This window comes from Dendronephthya gigantea, unplaced genomic scaffold, assembly GCF_004324835.1.
Source record: "Dendronephthya gigantea isolate DGI-Jeju-01 unplaced genomic scaffold, DenGig_1.0 000000F, whole genome shotgun sequence".
Lineage (NCBI taxonomy): Eukaryota > Metazoa > Cnidaria > Anthozoa > Malacalcyonacea > Nephtheidae > Dendronephthya > Dendronephthya gigantea.
Window position 1 is genome coordinate 7,328,738 of NW_021163010.1, and position 24,128 is coordinate 7,352,865.

At 37.5% G+C, this 24,128-nt stretch overlaps 1 protein-coding gene across 1 annotated transcript; it reads left to right on the forward strand.

Moving 5' to 3' along the window:
* The first annotated feature begins 134 nt into the window (after positions 1 to 134).
* LOC114521491 lies at positions 135 to 20,714 on the forward strand. The gene is made up of 10 exons (XM_028541963.1): positions 135 to 186; positions 1,169 to 1,804; positions 2,078 to 2,196; positions 2,676 to 3,420; positions 3,989 to 6,754; positions 12,310 to 12,428; positions 13,044 to 13,788; positions 14,314 to 15,181; positions 16,016 to 17,156; positions 20,622 to 20,714. The coding sequence occupies exons 2-10, from the start codon at positions 1,195 to 1,197 to the stop codon at positions 20,712 to 20,714; spliced, it is 7,206 nt and encodes a 2,401-aa protein (XP_028397764.1). The 5' UTR covers positions 135 to 186; positions 1,169 to 1,194.
* Positions 20,715 to 24,128: the final 3,414 nt, after the last annotated feature.

Here is a 24,128-nt window from a genome sequence, read left to right on the forward strand (position 1 = left end):
CTGAAAAGAGCAATAAAGTAAGTACGATCGGACTGAAAACTAGATTTGCGATACAGGGACGCCCTTGTCTTTTCTCAGCAGGGGCTGTTGTCCACCTGGGCAATTATTTATTGTTTTCGCATTCCGGTTTGTGTAGACAGTCGAATCAGTTGCAGGACTTACAGGGTAGAAAGACCAAACATAAAGGTAAACGCTCTCTTTTGATGTTGCCTAAAATCCAAAAAGACAAAGAGTATTGATATACGATACCCATATACGCTAGTTTGCATGGTATATAATAATACTATCGTTATTTTGCACTTCCGCCTTACATATATATCGCCTCGTGTGACGAGTCTCCATTTCTGAACTCATATTTTCATCTAAATGCATGGCATGGTAAGTAATGTTGATTATGTCTTGCATGATTTGCGTTATAACCACAAAATTATGGCGATAATGCTCAGATAGAGCCGGTGAAATGATTAAGAATGACTGAATCGAATGATTCCGCATACATGTTGCGAATTTAGTGCTACATAACCCGTCGACATCGCCTATCAGCTGCCAATTATTGTGATTTGAACTGTGTCACCAAAACCAACCACGTGCACAGTGTGCCCCGAATGCAGGAATGGTAAAAGTATCAAAGTGAAGGCAATGAAGGTAGAAGCATCGAGATTTCAAAATTGATATTCTGCAACATTGTCATGATTGTTGCACTCTTCGGCAACTTCGCATTGATTGCCTATGCATGATATATCATGCTATATTATGCTGCGGAAATGCGAATTTGCATAGATATGGGCTCCTATATATATAAAAGCTCCTTGATTGGGATAATACGTATATATATATTTTACGTGCCAATTTTAAGCTTGTATAACGATGCGTTGTGTATCAACAGTCGGTCGATGCACCAATGAACGCACAAAAAAAATTTTCGAATTCATCATTTCTATATACAATGAAAAAACACCTTTAAAGAATAACAGTGAGAGATGAGGATTTCCACTACTTATATAAAAATATAGTTTAAAATCCTACTGTTAGGAAATATGTTTTCAAAAAGATTTAAAAATACAACTTTTTCAACTATCGTTAACCTCCGAAACATGCAGGAGTAAAGTGAAATTTAGCTTTCGTTAATAATCAGAGAGAAACTTGTTTGAAAAAAATGTTTGTTTAGATTGAATACGCCTTCAACACGTACTAATGGCCACTGCAGGTGCAGTCAGCACCATTTCTGACGATGAACGACGATGGGTGATCGTTGGTATATGTCTAAACAAAGTTCTCACTCCAGCATTGAGAGAAGTTCTTGGAAATGAAATACCAATGTGGTACCAAAGGCTACTCCCACCTCCTCACGAGATCGATAAACAGATATTCGGAAGACATAAGAAGAATTTGGCACCTTCTACATTGAAATTAAATTATGAAAGCATCAACAACAATCACACAAATCACAAGTCGTTTGTTAGTAAATATGATTATGCTGTTAAAGATGCAGTATCTCTAGCAAAGTTGTTTGTGAAACCATTCATGGCTAACTTTAGTGGTTTTGATGACACTATGGATACGTCTGCAGCTTTGTCACTCGTCGCTGAGGCTCAACCTTTTCACGCTTCTGGGGCTGGGGGTACGGCGAAAAAAATAAGATCAGACATCAGAAATGAGTGGGCACATTGTGATTTTGCACACTGGACAGACGTCGTTTACCAAGCAGCTCTAAAAGATATGGAGACATTAATAAATCAACTCAACCTCACACATGAAGAGCAAAAGAAAACGCTTGACGACCTGGATGGATGGAAAAAGAAAGGTACTATATTTGATTCTTGCCGATAAATTCAAAGATCAATGTAAATTTCTTGTTTCATGCATGATGCTGACTTTTAGTGAGGAATGATATATGTTTACGATTAACAGATATAGAATTGTTTTTACTAATTTTCAACTTTATACTGTAACATACCTACCATAACATTTGCTATGGCTGCCAATATTTCGTGCTAAGAGATTAAAGAGAAGATTCGGCAGATACATCAGACATATTTATTTCAGATTATTTCTTACTAGTGTTTATTTTATAAAGGTTTGGAGCTGTGTTTTGGTCAGCCTGTTGATTCTGAACTCCTAAAACTTGTGAAAACAGAAGTTGCTGAACTACGTGACTCTATGAAAGATTGGAAAAGGGATGCAGAGTTTGAGCAGGTACATTCACATGTATAAATGGTGAATAACAATTGAATAATCTATTTGTTGGAAAAAGTAAAATACTTCAGCCGAACAAAAAAATTTGGTTTGGAACTATTTATTAAGTGCAAAATAATTTTATACACTCGAACTCGTACATTTGCAGGAAATATTAAACGTTTACTCTATTTGGCTATCAGCCAGACTGCCAAAGCTAGCTTTAACTATAAAGGGTCTTCAAATAACCTTGCATGGAGTTTGTATATAGCTAACTATCAATTTAAGTAAAGTGGTGTTCATATTTTCTACTCACGGTTGGAACTGTATACGAACTATATAATCGACAAGATAAAATGAGCACAACTCGCTCTTTCGATCGACCATTTATTTCCCTCGTCTAACTATTGCATGACTTAGAAACCGAAGTTATAATACGGTTTAACAATTTTTTATATCATTTTAAACGATTTTTTTCCTTTCCCTCCTAAATTATACAGAGTAAACTTTTAAATGCGCTGGAGGATATCGAGAAATCTTTCACGCAGGAAATCCACAAGTTGAAAAAAGATGTGGAGCAATTGAAAGTAGGACAGCTCGTATTGTACGACAGTTTCTCACGAAAACACGAAGAACCGCCATGTCTTTTCATGGCACCTAAACAAAGTGTGTGGTTTAGTGGTCGAGAATCTGAACTGACTTCTCTTCGAGACATATTAGACAACGAAAGCGGAAGTATCGACGAAAAAGTAACCGTGATAGCCGTATCTGGCCTGGGAGGTAGCGGAAAAACAAGCCTTGCAGGAGAGTATATATATAAATGGAGGGACTATTACAAAGGAGGGGTGTTTTGGATTTCCGGACAAGATGATGTCAAGTTAAAAGCATCATTTGATGACATAGCAGCGCAGTTCAACACCCTGGACAGCGACTCCGTTGATGCTACATTGTCCAAAACCTTGGCAGTGTTTTCGCGAATTTCAAGATCTTGGCTGATGATCATTGATGATATGGATGGGCCTAGTCTTTCACAAAACGTACTCAAGCTGATATCTGGATCTTGGCAAGCAAACATCAATGGGTTTGGCCATATCATCATAACAACACGGAGAACACCGCGAGAGTTAAATGAAGATATTTCAGGTTTTAAAGAATCAAGGTGTCTCCAACTTGATAGTTTTGGGTGCGACGAAGCGAAGAATTTTGTGTTCAAAAGGACTGGGATTAGTCGCGATGAACAAGCAGGTTAGTAACAATGGTGTTGTAAGTTGTAACAACAATTTAGAATTTGGTCTGAGACGAATATGGTTGCTTTGAGAGCAACAATTACGCGACCTCTATTACGAGTTAACAATTACGAGTTATTGAACGCCAGGGCCGTAACTAGAACGATAATTGGGGGGTGTTTATTCATATATTCAGTTCTGCCCGACGGGTTTCTTTTGTAAGTGCAATAGCTTACAATAGAAATCCGTCGGGCAAAACTGAATATATGAATAAACACCCCCCCAATTATCGTTCTAGTTACGGCCCTGTTGAACGCATGTATATATATGCATGCCTGTTGGCAATTTTATATAATGCAAATTCCATTGTTGAAATGGTAACCTATTGCGGACAATAGCGGTCGCTTTAGAATTTCATCAAATATAGTTAAGGAAATTCCAAAACACAAAAATCAATGTTCTATAATGCTGTATGCTTTCTATGACCTTAAGAATACCGGTCTCTTGTGAGAAATAATTAGTCGATTTAGCATGAGGAGGTGAACGTCGAAGACGTTAGTAATCATTATGAATTATCTTCACTGTAGACAACACCGCAGATCTTCTATATCAAAATCTTGGTGGTTTACCATTGGCTTTAGAGCAAGCTTGTGCTTATATCGTTTCACTTAGGTGCACCTTGCCTGACTATTTAGAAGCCTACGAGAAGCAATCTCTGCAACTTCTCAGCAAGAAAACGGCAAGCACTCCTTTTGGAACATCGCCAGAACGATTAGCTGTCCATACGACATGGATTCTTAACTTTGAACATATTCGAAAGGATCCAAACGGGATTTTCGCCATCCGTTTTTTGAACGCTTCTGCGTTTTTTGATCGTAACGAAATTCAAAAAGACCTCATTAACGTTGGCGAACCTCGGGTTGACGACAAAGCATATTGTGATCACGTGAGCTCTTCTTTAGGGCCACTTGAAGTCCTAAAACTCTTGACTGACTTTTCTTTCTTTAAAAAAACTCACGACTCTTCACTCACTGTTCATCGCTTAGTCCAAGAGGTCATTCGAGAAAGTTTGACTTTGGACGCTAAAGTTGAGAGCATTGTTGACGCAGCCCGAGTGCTGCGTTTTGCCTTCTTAAAGTGCCCATCTCCAGACAGCATATCAGAAAGCGTATTAACTGAAAAAGGCGATCGGTCTTCGCTTCATTCAATTGATTCTTCCTGTTTCTATAAGTGGCATAAGTTGTGTTTACATGCGTACGAAATTAAAAGTAATCTCGAACTTCTTCTAAAAGACGTCTCGAATGTTAGAGGGAAAACGGTTTTTCTCCCAGAGGTAGCGAGAGCTGTTTACGAATGTGCTTTGCATTTGAATGTGAATAACTCAAGTAGTCAGGCAAAAGCTGCTGGTGATTTTGCTAATCGGATTCTTGACTGGAATCGCAATGAGATCAGGAAGCAGGATTTGAAAGTAGTATTTCCACATAGGTTCCCCCTGTTAGAGCCTCTTCGCAGACGCATACAATATTCTTGTAAGGCACCCCCTGAGAAAGACGACCTCAGTATTCCAAACACCTCAGCTAACGATTTCACGAATTCTGAAATTAAAACCCTGCGTTTAAAAGGTAATTATTTATTCAAGAAAAGCAATTTCGAAGAGGCTATAAAGTTATACTCTTTATGTATTGACAAAAGCAAAGAAATAAATTCCTTCGACCCTAGGTTATTTAGTAATCGTGCTTCTGCCTATCTTAGATTAAAGCAATATGAAAATGCCCTAAGCGATGCGGAGGAATACATTAAGCATTCTCCTGATTGTTGGAAAGGTCACGCTAGACAAGCCTTGGCTCTCTTCGGGTTGGGTCAAAAGTGGGATGCAATGTGTGCAGCAGCTGTAGCGTTTTATCATGATCGCAACATATTCGACGAATATAAGCCATTTAAAATTTCATTTCCTAAATTGAAAGAATTCATTCATATTCGTAATGAGGCCTCGGCATTAGCTTCTGCGTGTTTTCACTTGCCACGTGGGGGTTATTCAGGCATGCCTGAGAAAATTATTGTTCTCGAGTCTGGAGAGTATTCTCTTTCTTTAAAATTGCATTTAGATAATATCATTCTTGTTGGCGTTGGAGGTAATGTTCAAATATCATTTCTGGATAGATTTGGGTTGTCTAATTCTGGTAACTTTATGGCCGTTAACATTTCCTTTATATTTAAATATGGAAGCTGGGTAACTAAACCCAACTCGTTAGTTAGGGTTTGTAATTGCTCTATTACTAGTGAAAACGATCATTGTGCTTTTGTGTCATCAGGTGATCTTTTTGTCAAAAAATCTTGCTTTTCTAATTGCCAAAATGACGCTTTGCGTGTTATTCATGGAAGAGCCCGGATTGTGGATTCTGTATTCTCAGCAAATAATTCTGATGGATTGAAGGTTAACGGTGAAAAGGGAAGTACGTATACGACGCTTGAGAGCTGCAAACTTTACGGAAACGAAATTGGTGTGAATGTTGATTTTGGTACGTGTGATGTCAATGGATGTCAAATGTATGACAACAAGAAATTCGGTGTGGCTGTGGGGAAAGGCGGGAAACTAACGCTAACGCGAAATGAAATATTCCACAATGATCGGGATGGAGTTTACCTTGAAAAATCATCAGCAAAGATTGAGGAAAATGAAATCTTTCAGAACGGTTGGTTTGGAATTTCAATTATAGCGCGAAACGACGAGTCATCGTATGTTGTTTCTGACAATAAAATCAGCCGAAACAAATGTGGTGGCATTCATGCTACACCTACATCAAAGTTACAACCGCCGTCGGTTATCAAATCTAATTGGATATCTGGTAACGAAGGGCCAGGCATTGACCAAACGAAGTCATATCCTGATTCAATAAATAGTCCACCGTCCACGCTCCCAAATGACGAAAACTTGCAAGAAGCAAAATGTGCCGATAACATACTTAAAAACAATATTGAAGATGGAGAACCACCACCCTTACAGGTTCTTCCTCACGTTTGTTCGTTCTGTCATAAAAATGATAAATTGAAGAAATGTACGAGATGCTATATTTCTGGATACTGCAATCCAAAATGCCAGAGAGGTGATTGGGAGCATCATAAGAAAAATTGCGCTAAAGTTTTAGATAAATACACCGTTTTAGTGAAAGTCCTCCCATTGTCAATCTGTTTAATCGGGGACAAGGGAGTTTTGCCGGATTTCAGTGAAATGAAAGCTCCATACGATTGGCTGGAACCAAGTGGTCCAGAATACGAAAGGGCACCGGAGTTTGGTAAACGTTTCATTGTTAAAGTGCAAGCCTGCGATAGTTGGAGGAAATCGAATGAAGGAGGTACTATGCTCGCAATGGAAGATCGAACCATTAACCTTGATATGAACGACGAACAATGCCTTCGAATTTATAATCTTGTAAGAGAATGCGGTTCAAACTGTAACAGTTATGGATGGAAGAAAAAGTTTCTTTGGGCTTTGCTTGCGAAGGAAAATAAAGTTCGTGTATTTACCAGTGATTTTCCACCTTACCAGTTTTGGTAGCAATTGTAAAAGTTTTAACTTTTACTCATTTACATTGTAACTATCATAAAATAAATAAAATTTTATTACGTATATGAGTGGGATATTATATTTTGTATTAACCCGGCGAAATCTGCTTAGCGATTTTAATCCGGCGCCCGGGAATGCAATGTGAAAGTGAAATTGTCCGCAATCATTTCATGGACGTTGAACTTTTTTGTAAGTTATGCGCATGCACGAGTTGGAAAAAAAATTGAAACCGGTAAATGTAGCATACTTGCTATTGGCCAAACCATTTTTTGGGCGTATGACACCAAGAGTAAACAAACTAAGCCTTTGTTTTTTCATACTTAGATCGTTTGTATGTTTTCTTGTAGGAGTAGGGTTCAAAGCATTGAAATTGACATGTTAAAATGTGCTACTATAGGAGCGCCTAGTGCATGGGGGAGGTGATGGTGTCCCTAAAATACTACAGGAAAAGAATTACACTTTCATTGACAGTATAATTATAATGTTCTTTCTTCAAAAAAGATTGTAAGAACTGAAAAATTCTTCTTTCTTTTATAGTTCACGGAGTATGCAAATACATTTACTATCGTGAAAATTTCATATTTCGGAATTTCAGCGCAAAACGAAGTAAACTCAAAATTTCGCCACCATGCAAGAGTCGCTAGTGTTTTTTAAAACATTATTCGATCTATACTAATTTTATCTCGAATATAACTTATAAGCTCGAATATAATCAGGTTCCAGTCCGTGAAGTGCTTCAGTTAAAAACAATTAGAAGAATTTTAAAGTCAATCCTGAACTTCATTGGGAGTCAATGTATAGGTCCTCGACGGCTGAGGTTAATTAATATGACCAAATCGAGGAATATTACATCTCTGCTGCATTTTGTATCCGTTGGAATTTTTAGGTTGAGTCTAAACGTTACAATAGTCTAGGCATGCAGCTTCTGGTTTATATGAGTTGTTCAGTATTGAAGCAGTTTCGCGCATGTTTAAAAAACTGAAGAATGCTGCCCTTACAAGATCTGCTGGTATTTTTCAGCAGCTTACATGTCTCGCAGAGTTGTTTCTGGACGGCAAATTGCTTTAAACGTTGCAGGAAGTAGAAATCAGTTCTACATCACGCAAGAATTTTGCCTGGCCATTTGTATATATTTCGGTCCAAGCTACGAAAGAATAACACGCTAGTACTTTATTAAAAGAAATCATTTTTGAAATGTATATAGATGCATGGTTTCAAAATATATCGAAATCCTCTCGGTATAGTATTTTAAGAATGAGGAATTTTAAAACATCCATGCATCAAGGAATTCGAATTGTATGGATGGCTGGCTAGCAGCTGGCTGCGAAATATATTCTGCCTATATAAATATGCATATTTTGATTTTTGGTTTTGTCTTGGCTGTGCAGTGGAATGGCCAACGAGAAAAAGTACATGAAAATAATTTAATAAGATCTCACTTTTAGCATTGTTATGAACTTAAGACACCAAAAGAACATGAATACGTTTTATATTTCATGATTTGTATCCGTATAACTGTATTATTAGATACGTCATTTCACCCTTTCGATTTTTGTACTTCCGCGTTACTATGCTGATCATGACATTATATTCTCATACAACTGGTAAGTAATATTGATTATGTCTTGCTTGCTTCGTGCGTATTATAACACTTGCATGGAAAGAGCGAAATGGTGACGGATAAGTCAACAGCATTTATACAAATTTGGGCAACGCGTTGTACTGCCTATAACACGTCGCCTACATTACCTGCCATGCATGCAGGTATATCTATAATGTTTGAGATTTGAGTTCCTTAAAACCATTGACATTGACAGAGTGCTCGATGTAAGATAAACAGGTTTAAAAACTAAAGTGAAACATGAAAATGGAGCCAATTGTGTCAAACCTGAAAAAAGTTACCGATCCTGCTTATAGTTCCTTTGAGTGAATATCACATCTCAAAGAAGCCTATAGGCGGAGTACAGCTGTAGCTAATGTTTACAGAATATTGCCCAAAACGCCAACGAAAAGCAGTACAGAGTGTTGTAGAGACATTTAGTACACATTTCTGTGATTATTTTGGTACCTTTAGCTTTGAAGATTTTTTATATTAACACTCGTAATTTAGAAAATTTTTCCAGATTTTTCACATATTATACTACGTTCGTAACAACAAACAAGGCAACAACAAGGACGCGCTTATAGGAACGCCGGCCGATCGCGAAAATGAATGGGCTGTTTTTCTGATTGGTTTGTACATTATGCGCCAAAAATTACTCAGAATCATGGCAAAGGACGGGTTATAAAGTTTACAATATTCAGTTAAAATACACAAGTGGTCAGAACATGCAACAAAGAGTAATTCCAGGGAAGTATATATATACGATTGCTATGAATGAAAAAGTAAATATGTGGACTACGCGTGTGATTTATGCTGAAACAGTCTGCTGACTTGAAAATGCAGTTTGTTTCGTTTCGAGGTACTCCGTTGTCGCTAGGTTATTTAATCATGTTTTCACCCAATGAAATCATCGGGTCAGTCTATATATCGATCTATATCTATCTAAATATATATTTTAGTTAAGTGATCAACTCTATTAAATTTATTGTTTATTCCATATATAAATAGCACCAGAAGGAGAAAATCGCTGTCAAAAGCGAAAACTATTTCTCTGCAAGTGAAAATCCAGCTTATGTTTCATTTTCCTAATCGGTAAAATTCCCTTTATTATGTCTAGATTAATACACTATTATCAGTCACGTTCAAATGGCTACTGCCAGTGCAGTCAGCACGATTTCTGACTATGAACGACGATGGGTAATCGTTGGTATATGTCTAAACAAAGTTCTCACTCCAGCATTGAGAGAAGTTCTTGGAAATGAAATACCAATGTGGTACCAAAGCCTACTCCCACATCCTGATGAGATCGATAAACAGACATTAGGAAGACATAAGAAGAAGTTGCCACCTTCTTCATTGAATTTAAACTATGAAAGTATCAACAACAATTTCACAAACCACAAGTCGTCTGTCCGTAAATACGATTATGCTGTCAAAGATGGAGTATCCCTGGCGAAGTTGTTCATGAAACCATTTATGGCCAGCTTTACTGGTTTTGATGACACTATGGACACGTCTGCAGCTTTGTCACTCGTCGCTGAGGCTCAACCTTTTCACGCTTCTGGGGCTGGGGGTACGGCGAAAAAAATAAGATCAGACATCAGAAATGAGTGGGCACATTGTAATTTTGCACACTGGACAGACGTCGTTTACCAAGCAGCTCTAAAAGATATGGAGACATTAATAAATCAAGTCAACCTCACACCTGTAGACAAAAAGAAAACGCTTGATGATCTCGATGGATGGAAAAAGAAAGGTACTATATTTGATTCTTGCCGATAAATTCAAAGATCAGTATGAATTTCTTGTTTCATGATGCTGACCTTTAGCGAGGAATGATATATGTTTATGATTAGCAGATATAAAATTCGGTTTCAACTCACGTCAGAAATCCGCCATATTTGTGAACAATTGAAAAGGCAATCTATAATTATTTTTATTGTTTAATGTGCAGCAGAACTTTGAAGTGTACACTAATTGGCCCCGTGGTAAAAATCTGGATATAATACGACAGCTTTTTAGTATCTAGTATTTCCATGCTCAATTTTATTTTTATATTTTAAAATCCAAACTTTTGTGTTAGGACGGAATTAGTAGGCCTTTTGAGCCTGAATGCAAATTAACCAATTTCAAATCATCTTGAATATTTTTTCTAAAAAATATACAAAGAACGCGAGAATTAAACGAAGTTTATTAATTGGGGTTTTACCCCGAGCAAACAAAAGGGGTCGATTGGGGCGCTTATTCTATTATTTTATTGTTCTATTGCATTGTTCTCTATAATTTATGAAGGTATGCAACTTTTTTCGTCGCTTTTCTTAGCAAACTAAAATTCTGATTCCCTTATACTTTCGTACACGATAACTCAAAAAGTAATAAAGCGAACTTGATAAAATTTTCATGGTTGACTTTAAAGACAATTGGCTTGCGGGTGAAATAAAAGTTTTGTATCCGTTCATGCAGTCTAAGTAAAGTGGCGACTGGTTATTTCAGATTATTATTATTACTATCAATTTAATAGATCTCCCAAACGGGATTTTCAGTTCAATTTACAAAAATATATAAAACGGGTTAAAATATACTCTATATATAATATTTACATAAGTTAAAATGAAATATTAATCCTTAGAAAAATGTTTTGAAAGCATGCATGGTCCGCTTCAACTCCTTTTTAAAAGTTATAAAATTGCCAATGTCTTTATTAGACTTTAAGCTCATCATCTAAGTCGTTCTTAGTTGCTCGAAATTGGTCCTTCGCCCAGATTTCGTTTTAAAAAAAGATATGTCTAACTCGTTCATATGCCGTGTTTCGCGGTCGTGGACACTGGAACGGATAAAAAAATGATCACTAAGGTATCTTGGTGCCATACCATTACGGTATTTAAACATTATAAACAAGTCTCTGTAAATTTTAATTTACACTTAAAAGTGTTCTTTGACTGGGAGCCATCCTAGGACTTGCTGGTGAGGAGTGATATATGTTCATACTTCTATATGCACCGGTTATTATTCTTACTGCAAAGTTTTGGACTAATTGTAGTTTCTTGATGTTTGAATCAGATAGATCGTAGAAGTTTATATTTACAGCCTGCAAAAACGTTTAATACTGGACAAGTTTTATATTTTTAGTTCAGCTCCGAAGCAAACGTACTACATAAAACCAAATAGAACTAAATAAAGCCACTAATTCCGTCGTTCTATAGTTAAAATCTAGTTTGTTATCGTTTTACTGGTACAAAAATCGTCTATATTTTCCACCATTGGGTCTCTGGTTACTCTGGTCTGGATAACTGTAATGATTGAAGATTCCTTTTTTCACTCAGAGCAACTTGGTTTGGCTTGCAATATGGCAGGGACAGATTTTTATAATTTTCAAAATTTAAGAAAAAAATTTCTGTAGTGGACCACTTTAATTTTTATTCCATGCATGGTTACAACATCTGAAATGGGTGAATTTGCATGTAAGCTGAAATGGTCTATTTCCCAAAACAGACTTTACATTTACAAATAAATATATTTCATGCTTTTTATCGATTTTACATGCATGAGCTGTTGATGTATTTATAAGGTGTTGGTGCAGAATCATTTCCAACTTTATATAATTTATAATCTAATACTGATAATCAACATTTATAAAGCACTTTACTAAGTGCTAATATTCCGTGCTAATATTCCGTGCTAAGACTGAGGAGGAATTCGGCACACATATATATTTCTTACTAAATGTTTATTGTACAAAGGTTTGGAGCTGTGTTTTGGTCAGCCTGTTGATTCTGAACTCCTAAAACTTGTGAAAGCAGAAGTTGCTGAACTACGAGACTCTTCGAAAGATTGGAGAAAGGATGCAGAGTTTGAGCAGGTACATACATGCATGTATGCATGTAAAATTGGAGATAAATAATTTAATTGTTGTAAAAAAGTAAAATATTTCAACAAAACGATAGGGTTTAGAAATATCTATTAGGTGCAAAAAAAATTAATTACATGCACCCATACATTTGCAGGAAATATTAAACGTTTATTTCATTTTGGCATACAAGTATCAGCCAAAGCCAGCTTTTGCTATAAAAGGTCTTCAAATATCTTGGAGTTTGTATGTAGTTAACTATTAAAGTAAAGGTGATATGCCGCAGCTCTCGGAAGCTTTCGTCCAATTGGATAATGCTTTCCTATAAGAACGAGGCTATGCCATTGGTTGAAACAGAAATGTATGGTAAAGTTCAGCCAATGAAAATCATTCTTGCGAGGAGCTGCGACACTACCCAACCAAAGTAGTGCCCATTTTTTATACTGACGGTTGGTACTGTATAGAATATAATCGAAAAGATAAAATAAGAACAACTCGCCCCGGCTTTCGATCGGCCATTTATTCCCACACCAAACTGTTGCATGACTTAATTCGAAAGCGAAATTTTTTTAATGCGAAAAAGAGATCATTTTAACAATTTTTTCCTTTCCCTCCTAAATTATACAGAGTAAACTTTTAAATGCGCTGGAGGATATCGAGAAATCTTTCACGCAGGAAATCCACAAGTTGAAAAAAGATGTTGAGCAATTGAAAGTAGGACAGCTCGTATTGTACGACAGTTTCTCACGAAAACACGAAGAGCCGCCATGTCTTTTCATGGCACCCAAACAAAGTGTGTGGTTTAGTGGTCGAGAATCTGAACTGACTTCTCTTCGAGATATATTAGACAACGAAAGCGAAAGTATTGACGAAAAAGTAACCGTGGTAGCCATATCTGGCCTGGGAGGTAGCGGGAAAACAAGCCTTGCAGGAGAATATATATATAAATGGAGGGATTATTACAAAGGAGGGATGTTTTGGATTTCCGGAGAAGATGATGTCAAGTTAAAAGCATCTTTTGATGACATAGCAGCGCAGTTCAACACCCTAGATAACGACTCCCTCGATGCTACACTGTCCAAAACCTTGGCGGTATTTTCGCGCATTTCACGACCATGGCTGATGGTCATTGATGATATGGATGGGCCTAGTCTTTCGCAAAATTTACGCAAGTTGATATCAGGATCGTGGCAATCAAACACCAAAGGGCTCGGCCGTATCATCATAACAACACGGAGAACGCCGCGAGAATTAAATCAAGATATATCTGGATTCAGAGAATCGAGTTGTCTCAAACTTGATAGTTTTGGGTGCGAGGATGCGAAGAATTTCGTGTTCAAAAGAACTGGGATTAGTCGCGATGAGATGGCAGGTTAGTGCAGTTGACTAAATTAAAATATACTATTGTAATAATAACGCGGGAGAGGTTGTAGACGTTGATGTTATTCTGGTTTTTGGCACTCCCTTCTTCTTCAATATTCGACGTTATTACAGTTTATTGCCTTCCTGGGATTTAACATAACGCAAATTCTATATACAAGCATCCCATCCAAGTTGGTAGTGTTCTGAAAATCTCAAACCTCAATGACTTGAAATTTCGAAATTTAGAATCTTTTTCTTGTTCAAATACTGTGAATTTACTACAAAAATCATAACGTCAAGTCAATTTTGTAATGAGAGGCTTAGTTATTGTTCTTTTTTGGAGAAAAGTTATTCATAGTCTTATCACTGAAACTTAGATACCTAAAGTCCGGGAATACACCCCACACCGATCAGGAGGCACGGCCCTGGTTACATCTGTTATATATCTTCTCAAATATCCGCTCAATAAATACAGCGTTTGGCAAATTTATTCAGTCTGGCAACACATGTTTTTGATTTATAAATATTTTCCTAGACGAGAACGCCGACATTCTATATAAAAACCTCGGTGGGCTACCGTTGGCTTTAGAACAAGCGTGTGCCTATATCGTTTCCCTTGGTTGCACCTTATCTGAATATTTGGAAGCCTACAAAAAACAGTCCCTAAGACTTCTCGACAAGGAGAAAGCAAGCTCTCCACACGGAACTTCCCCAGAACGATTGGCAGTTCGTACCACGTGGCATCTCAACTTTGAACATATCAAAAAAGATGCAAACGGGATCGTCGCCACTCGTTTTTTGAATGCTTCGGCGTTTTTGGATCGCAATGAAATTCAAAAAGACCTCATTAACGTTGGCAAACCCCGTGTTGACGACAAAGCATATTGTGATCACGTGAGCTCTGCTTTAGGTCCTCTCGAAGTCCTGAAACTCTTGACTGACTTTTCCTTTTTTAAGAAAACTCGCGACTCTTCCCTCACTGTTCATCGTTTAGTCCAAGAGGTCATTCGAGAAAGTCTGACGTCGGAGAGGAAAGTTGAAAGCATTGTTGACGCAGCCCGTCTATTACGTTTTGCCTTCTCACAATGCCCGTCTCCTGATATAATTTCAGAAAGTGTTGCAACTGAATATGGTGATCGACCATCCCTCTATCAAAATGAATCTTCTAATTTTTATAAGTGGCATAAGTTGTGTTTACATGCCCATGAAATTAGAAGGAATCTTGAACGTCTTTTGGAAGTCGTCAGCGATGTTACCGGAAAAACTGTCTTTCTACCAGAGATAGCGAGGATTGTTTACGAATGTGCTTTGCACTTGAATGTCAATAATTTGAGCAGTCAGGCAAAAATTGTCGGAGATTTTGCTCATCGTATTCTTGACTGGGGTCGCGGAGAGATTTTAGGGCAAGATTTGAAGGCTCTATTTCCGCATATATTTCCACTGTCAGAGCGCCTTCGTAGGCTTATTCAATATTCTTGTAAGGCACCTACTGAGGGAGACAACAGTCTTAATAGTACTAATACTTCTAACACCTCTGTTAATGAATCCTTGAAAACAGAAATTGAAAACATGCGTTTGGAAGGTAATACACAATTCAGGAAAGGCAATTTCCAAGAGGCTATCGAAAGGTACTCTTTAGGTATTGATAAAAGTAAAGGAAAGCAATTCTTCGACCCTAGGTTACTCAGTAATCGTGCTTCGGCCTATCTTAGGTTAATGCAGTATGAAAATGCCTTAGATGATGCCGAGGAATACATTAAGGATTCACCTGAGTGTTCGAAAGGTCACGCTAGGAAAGCCTTGGCTCTTCAAGGCCTGAATGAAAAGTGGGATGCAATGAGTGCAGCCGCTTTAGCATTTTATCATGATCGCAAAATCTTTGAAAAATATGATCCATTCAAAACCACATTTCCTAAGTTGAAAGAATGTATTCATATTTGTCATGAAACCTGTGCACTTCTTTTCCTGCTTTCTCAGTGGCAGTCTGGGGATGTTTTAGGCATGCCTATTAAAATCATTGTTCTCGAGCCAGGAGAGTATACTCTCTCTACGCGATTAGATTTAGAGAATGTTATTCTTGTTGGTGTCGGAGATCATGTTACATTATCATTTACGGATGATTTCGGTTTGCTTTCTGGAAACTTTATGGCAGTCAACCTTTCGTTTGTATTTAACGTCGGAAACTGGTCGACGAAACCCAAATCTGAAGTTAAGGTTTTTAAATGTTCTGTTACTAGTAAAAGCATTCCTTGTGCTCTGTTGTCCTCAGGAAATCTTATGGTCAAGAATTCTATTTTCCGAAGTTGTGAAGGTAACGCTTTGGTCGTTCAAGGGAACGCTTGGGTCGAGGATTCTGAATTTTCAGCAAGCAAATCTGTTGGATTACAAGTTGTTGGTTTTGCAAATCTTCAGCTTAAGAACAGCAAACTTTACGGAAACCAGTGGGGTTTGGATGTTAAGTTTGGTACGTGTGATGTTACCGGATGTCAAATATATGACAACATGAAAATAGGCGTGGGTGTCGGAAATGGCGGGAAAGTAAAGCTAACACAGAATGAAATATTCCACAATGATCGACATGGAGTTTGTCTCATTGGAAGATCAAGGGCAGACATCGAAAAAAATGAAATATTTCAGAACGGTTTTTATGGAATTGCAACGATGAGTGACGCGTCTTGTTTTGTTTCGAATAATAATATCTACCAAAATAAATGTGGTGGCATTCATGCAGTACCTGTATCACGCCAACAACCGCAGTCAGTTATTAAATTTAACAGGATATCTGGCAACGAAGGCCCAGGTATTGACCAAATGAAGGCATTCTCCGATTCTGTGAATAGTCCGTTTCCCACGTTCTCAAATGACGAAGTTTTGACAGCAAAATGTACGGGAAACATACTTGAAGAAAACATAAGTGACGGCATGCCACCACCCTCACAAAATTTACACGACGTCTGTTGGTTCTGTCGAAAAAATGTGGATTTAAAAAAGTGTATGAAATGTTTCGTATCAGGATACTGCAATAAAGAATGCCAAAAAGCCGACTGGGGACATCATAAGAAAGAATGTGCTCGAATTTTAGAGAAATACAGCGTTTTAGTGAAAATTCTACCATTGTCACTGGGATTAAAAGGCGATAAAAGCGTTGTCACCCCGGAATATGAATACAAGGCACCTTTCGCGTGGTTGGAACAAAGTGGCCCGGAATACGAAAAAGCACCAACGTTTGGTAAACGTTTTATCGTTAAGGTGCAAGCCTGCGATGTTTGGAGAAAATCGAATTACGGAGGTGCTATGCTCGCTATAGAAGATCGTAGCCAAACCATTAACGGTGATCTTGATATGAACGACGAACAATGCCTTGGAATTTATAATCTTGTAAGAGAATGCGGTTCAAACTGTAACAGTTATGGATGGAAAAAAAAGTTTCTTTGGGCTTTACTTGCAAAGGGAAACAAAGTTCGAGTATTTACAAGTGATTTTCCACCTTATCGACGTTGGTAGGCCAGTGAGAACTATCAGTTGACAATGTTATACTTTTTACCTATACACGTTTTTATATACCCATGTTATCATGTATCCATATTTTCATAATAATCTTCATTAACACTGTATACTGCTGTCGAATTTTGACAATAGCAACAGGGCTAAAAAATAGCGCGAGAATTAGAGGGGGGGGGGGGTCGACAGGGGCCAGTTGTATAAAAAGCTAGTTAATTTTTAACTGTAGTTAAGGACAGAATTGGCTAATCAGAGTTGTGTATTTCTGAGTTAACCAGGATTTAACTATGCAAAATTTAGTTAAAGAGTTTTATACAACCGTCCCCAGAAAGTTTTTCAAAACAATATTCGTATAAAAGCCGGAGATCTGTCGGACATCCCCTCTCCCATTTATTGCATTTACTTTTGGTCCTAAATAGTAATGAGAGAAGTAAGTACGTCTTTCATGACTATCACCTCTGCTGATGGAAGAACACTTTGCATTGATTAACTCAGTAACAATTTCAGGCTGCTTTTAGTAAATCGCAGTGGCGTTCTAGGGTAAATCAAAACAACTGATAGCAGCACAATTTTAAAAGTACCAGAAAAAGATGCCAATAGTTCTAAATTTCTAAAGAACATCTTTCAGAACTCAAATTTCAGAACTCCTCATTATTTGAATTTATTTGAAAGGTTTTTAAAATGCTAAAATACATATCAAAATATGTGCTTTTATCATTTATTTTGATCAATCCTAAATCCGCCGAGGGATACTTATCTAGCTATTCATATTTATCAAAATGTGTAAACACTGTATATAGTCACGGTCAATATATGTTCGAATTCGTTATTCAAATTAGAGAAATAAAACTTTTCATTTTGTTAACGCTTCGTTAGTTAACACTTCGTTCGAATTAGAAATATTGTTTTAAATACTCTACTGTTTTTCCTCCCAAATTCGATAATTTACTAAACAAACGTACATAAAGCAAGGCACCAAATTCTGTTGAGAAGCAATGATTCCGTTATTTTCCAAATGCTCGGCTGACGGCTGAGAGCAGTGAACTCTATATATATGGAAAGCTCTCTCTAGTACATTGCGTAATCTAAAAGTGAAGCCAAACATGGCGGATCATGAAGGCTCCTTGGGTATCGAACCAGACCTCCACGCACGAGCTGTTAAAATTCAAAATGGCGGCAACGTGTAGGAGTTGAACTCGTTCAGTTTTGTAAACACAACACAAATATACGGCATAAGTTACCTCTCTAGAAAAAATAACATTGCCATGTAAGGTTGTAATTAACAAATTGTATGTATTCATTTTTAAAAACTAGTTCGTAATTTTAAAACTTTGTAACGTCCTAAATGTTTGCTTTTTTATTTTTCGTCATAGTTTTATAATTCGTGTTTTTAATTTCCACGCACGGTTCGCGCATTTTACGCTTCGTGGAGGACTGGTTCGGTACCCAAGCAGCCTTCATGATCCGCCATGTTTGGCTTCACACTTTGAACTGGAGCGAGCCATATATATAGAGTTCACTGGCTGAGAGTTTATTAGACATTATTTTTTCAAAAATTTTATTTTAGCGACTAATGATAGAACAGATATGGCTCTGTAGTTATATTACTGTAGTTATGGCTCTGTAGTTTTGCTTTCCATATTTATAAATAATTCTATACATAAAAAGGGAGCTACATGCTTTGATATTTCATAGATTGAAGTAAACTAAACACATCCAACTACAACGCCTGTATTCTAAAAGCTCACTCACATGCACTCAAACTCGTTAGTTGAGTTGGAGATCTCAATCTTCTCAAAACGTTTAAGTGATTAGCCAGATACCTTTCCTTATACCATACAAACCGTTTCTCTTTTATACTGACCTCCCCTCTTAAATGGAAAACAATGAATTACAAATGAAATTGCAATGATGTTGCAAACGGAGAAACGGCGTTGGTAACGTGAAGCCAAAACTGTAACAACATTATGTAAATACATTGCGTATAGCTGCAACCCATTTTTTATTAGAGAGCTTTAGATTTGACTACGGCTCCCGCTACCGTTGCGAGATTCGTCACATGCGTGATATTAGGGAGGTTAAGATCTACTTCCACTACCAGTACCGATGCGAAAATACATGACGTATTACAGTTTGTCAGCGCGGAAATTTTAAAGCGTTAAGATTGTGACTTCCGTAAGAAGTAAATAAACATGGCGGAGTATAGCGGCTGTATTCACATCAAAAACTCTAATCACAATCCTTATTACGTCTCACCAAACAAAGCAGAAACATTATTAGGACGATTGTTACGTCTGCGCATGCGCGTGACTGATTATTGGTATCGGTACACGTAGCAGAAGTCGATCTTAACCTCCCTAATATATAAACGAAGGCGACGGCGAATATCATCAATTATTGTGAAACAGTTTGTCTCTTTCCATTCCACGTGCATGAATACGAATCTCATAAATTATGAATTCTACTGGCCAATAGGAATATATATACAGGCCCGTGGTTACCAGGGGGGGGCTTGGTGGTGCTTCAGCCCCCCCAATAATTTGCTTGTATTAATTATTAATTATATATCAATTAAATTAAATTCCGCTGAACTTGTTGACAGACATGCACACTCGGCATTTTGAAAGAATATATTAATAATATATAGCTCGGCGCACAGTACGTAAATTTCAATACGTCTGTCACACTCACAACTCACGAGTTAGTCTGGCGGTCAAAAAAAACTGCTCAAATGTTGCTATTATCGTATGTAACAGGAATCGTGACAATCTATTTTTTATTGTACAGTAGCGGTCAAAAGGAACTGTTTAGATACAAAATGATAAAAAAGAAGCGAATATAGGAGAGAGCTTCATAGGCATTTTGTATAATAATTATTCTCTTATTCCAAACAATATTTCAATAATGTAATGCAAGCTGCCACGCTTCCAAGATATAGTCAAACAATGGTTTCAGGAAGAGGGAGTGACAGAAATGGATTGGCCTGCACAGTCAAAAGACTAAGACCCTATTGAAAATCTGTGGGACAATGTCAAGGGGATAGTGCAAGAAAGGAATTCATTCATAAAGCATGCGTTGCTGTAAAGACTGTCCATAGGATGAATTTCTTTTGACCGTGAAGATTACCACCTTAACAGGAAGTATGACACGCCGGTGTAAAGCCGCCATCAATTATAAGGCCAAAGGAGGGTCAACAAAATATTAATATTTCATATAGCTTAGCATGTAATCTAGTCTATATTTGCTCGTATGTATTGTTAGAGGGACAGTTACGTTCATTTGTCACCATTTTAACTTGTTTTGAGCAGTTCTTTTTGACCGCCAGTGTATATTAACATCCAGCTTCGCTTGGAGGTGAAGATTTCAGAACATATTGCTAATACTGGCCGGGAGGTTCAACTTGTTGATTCCCAAACAAGTTTAAAATATGTTTGATTGCTGGTGACTATATAATTAAACCAGCAAGTCAGTGATTTGTGATGTCGTCTGGAAACCAAAAGTCAATTTTGTTCCGCTTCAAGAAGAAAAACGCTGAAAAACGTTTGTTATATGAAGTGGTTACACTGGCCCAACTTCTCTTGTCACTCCGGCCACGAATGCAGTTAGTGAAAGAAGCTTTTCAGCTTTAAAAAGGCTAAAAACGTACCTCAGATCTACTACAGGAGATAGTCGACTCAACAACTTAATGTTGATTCACGTGCATCAAGATAAAACAGACGAATTAAATTTAAAAACAGTCGCAAACGAGTTTATTGCGGCGAGCGAGAATCGAAAGCGAGTGTTCGGTTTTTTTAAATGTTAGAAACCTTTTAACATTTGATTAGCGATAGTTCACTAACATAGCTAGTTGGGGTTGACGAGTGGCGTGATTGCTTCTATTTCTATCGCCAACGTGAGACTTTCCATCCTCGGCCTGAGCCCCCCCCAATAATGTATATAGGATACAGTACGTTGCAAAAAACATTGTGAATAAAGATGCAGCTAGTTGACAAATTTTCGAAATAATGACTTCTAAGATGTACACTTATATTGGACTTACTTTAGCCTCTTTCTAAATTTGCCAGTTAGTCTTCTAAACAGTACTCGTTCATAACTTTGTCTTTGTTTATCATTTCGTCGTGTGATAAGGGAAGCGCGTAGATATTGGTTCTTTGATTGATGAGATGCGAGCATGCATCTAGCCCACATTTAGCGCAAAGATAGCAACTTCACATTTGGCTACAGTTTAGTAATATTTTTTCCGCATGCAATGTGACAATGCTTTATGTACACAGCAGGTGTGTAGGTATTATAAAGCGTTCTGAGACATTCGAAGTCATCCTGCACATGTTATATAGTTAAAGCTATTAGCTAAAAATACAAACATATTTAACACAGCTACATTATATAAGTGATCATGCATGTGCAAGGGCTCAAAATAAAATATATATTCAGAAAGATAAAAGACATAACCTCAGTATCATTATATCTCAGTTGCTATACTTTATATATAGGGGCATATAAAATAAATATAGACCTGGAACGGTAAATCAACACTTTCTTTATAGAATACATAATACAATTGAAATTCATTTTAAGTTTCAATTTTGTGTCTTTCGTGTCGTGAGTATAAATCATTTATATGTTTTTTAAGATATCTTGTTTATTCAGAAATTGTTTTTTTGCCTCACGTTTTAAAAATATATATTATGTTATATCTAAATTATACAGGATGTAAAGACCTTAGGAACTCCCGTTGTGCTTGGGCACGATGATGCCTGGTTTCCATTTAGACTTCATTGCCGTGACATGTCACGTTGGCCATGTGATATAACATTTCTGGGTGTGTAGTCAAACAATGGGTGTGTATGGGTGTGTAGTCAAACAATGCCCGAATTGCATTAAGAAGTAAAGACAAATTTACGCATGACTATTTCACATTCGTGAGAATCACGACAGTGACGACTAAATGAATACCAGGCTCAAGGGTAATTTCTATTTTATTTGGATAAACCCGCGTGGATAGTGTGTCTCGAAAAAGGCGAACCACAAATATCATTCATCGTCCTAACAATGCCATGTTGAAGCTAGGTAAAAGTAAATTAAGGGATGCAATGTATTAAGTATCTGTTGAATTAGGCCAAAATTGCTTGTCATGCGAAACATTTTCCATAGGAGAACCCGAAGATTGTCCTATAGTGGACATTGTGTGTAATTAGTAGCGAGTTCAAATTTAACATAACATTAAAAATCAGAATAATAGCGGATTTTTAGGTGTTTCGCTTTTTCGACACAACGTGTAAAACACCCAGTTTTATCGCATATATTATATTTTAAAAATATAGTCTACCATGCTAAAAGCAATTAAATCAACTATACATATATTAAATGCCTAGTGCGCAATTTTGAACCGTTATTTCATGGACTTGTTTGATTCTCTTTTTAACTGAGTGATAGATAACATTTGTCGTTACCAAAGTTGATAGCTTGGTAAATCAGTGAGAAATACGCGCACTGTACGGTAATCTCCTGCAAGGACAGCCCAAAAGAACTTCTTTTTCCATCCTAAACATTCACAGTTGAAGCCACACTCTCTTACAATGCGATAAATGCCGTCGCAATGGTCACCCATAGCCAAACTTCCGTTAACAGACAGGCTACGATCTCTTATAGAAAGAAGGGTACGTCCGCGATTAGATTTTCTTGGACCATCACAGGCTTGTATCTTAACAACGAAACGTTCACCGTTGTTGGGCGGCCGCGCGTGTGCACGTCCACAAGGCTCAAGGACCGACCATGGCATCCCCCTTTCATTACCCTCGTCTAAAACCATCTTGTCGCCAATGAGACCGGATGACAATGGAAGAACTTTTACCAAAACGCTATATCTCTCCAATAGTCGAACGCAACAATTTTTGTGGATTTCAAAGTCATCTTTTTCGCATCCTGGGCTGCAGTATCCTGCGATAAAACAGTTGTCACATTTCTTCCAATGGCCTTTCTTGTAACAACGAAAACAAATGTCAGTGAACTCCTTCAGTTGTGGATGGCTGCCTCTCTCCATGTTATTTTTCACCTCATTGTCAGTGCATTTCGCTAGCAAGAATTCACACCTCTTGCGGAAAAGACTTCAAAAAGATTCGGCATCGCACTATCGAGTTCATCATCCCAACCTATGGCTTGGTCAATACCAGGCCCCTCGTTCCCAAAAATACGATTGGACTCAATAATTGATTGCCGCAGACCTGATGCTTTTGTTACTGGCACCACATGAATGCCGCCACATTTGTTTTGGTAAATTCTGTTCCGAGAAATATGGCACCAAGCATCGAACGCTCGAATACCCAGCCAATTGTTCTCAAATATTTCATTTTCCTCTATGACAGCGGAACCTTTTTCACGAACAAATACACCATCACGGTCATTGTGAAATATTTCATTTCGTGTAAATGTTGCATTTCCTTCCTGGACTCCTATACCCATTTCCTGGTTATCATAAACTTGACAACAAGCCACACGACATTTGCCATGCATTAGAAGTAAACCCCATCGGTTACCGTGAAGTTTGCTGTTTTTGAGGCAAAGACTTCCACCGAAGATTTCTATTCCAGCAGACTTGTTACCAGAAAAGACGGAGTCTTCAACAACAGCTTCTCCTTCAGTGAACAGGGCAGTATTTTTGCAATTGTTAAACACACAATTTTTCACACTGAGATTTCCTTTTGACAGAAAAGCACGCCAATCTAGATTGCACGTGAACGAACAGTTCAACAGCTTGACTGTAGAGCCCTGCAGGGTACCCCAGTTTGCAACATCGAATATAAAAGAGATGTTATAAGCCACAACGTTGCGGGAAAGCAGACCTAAATT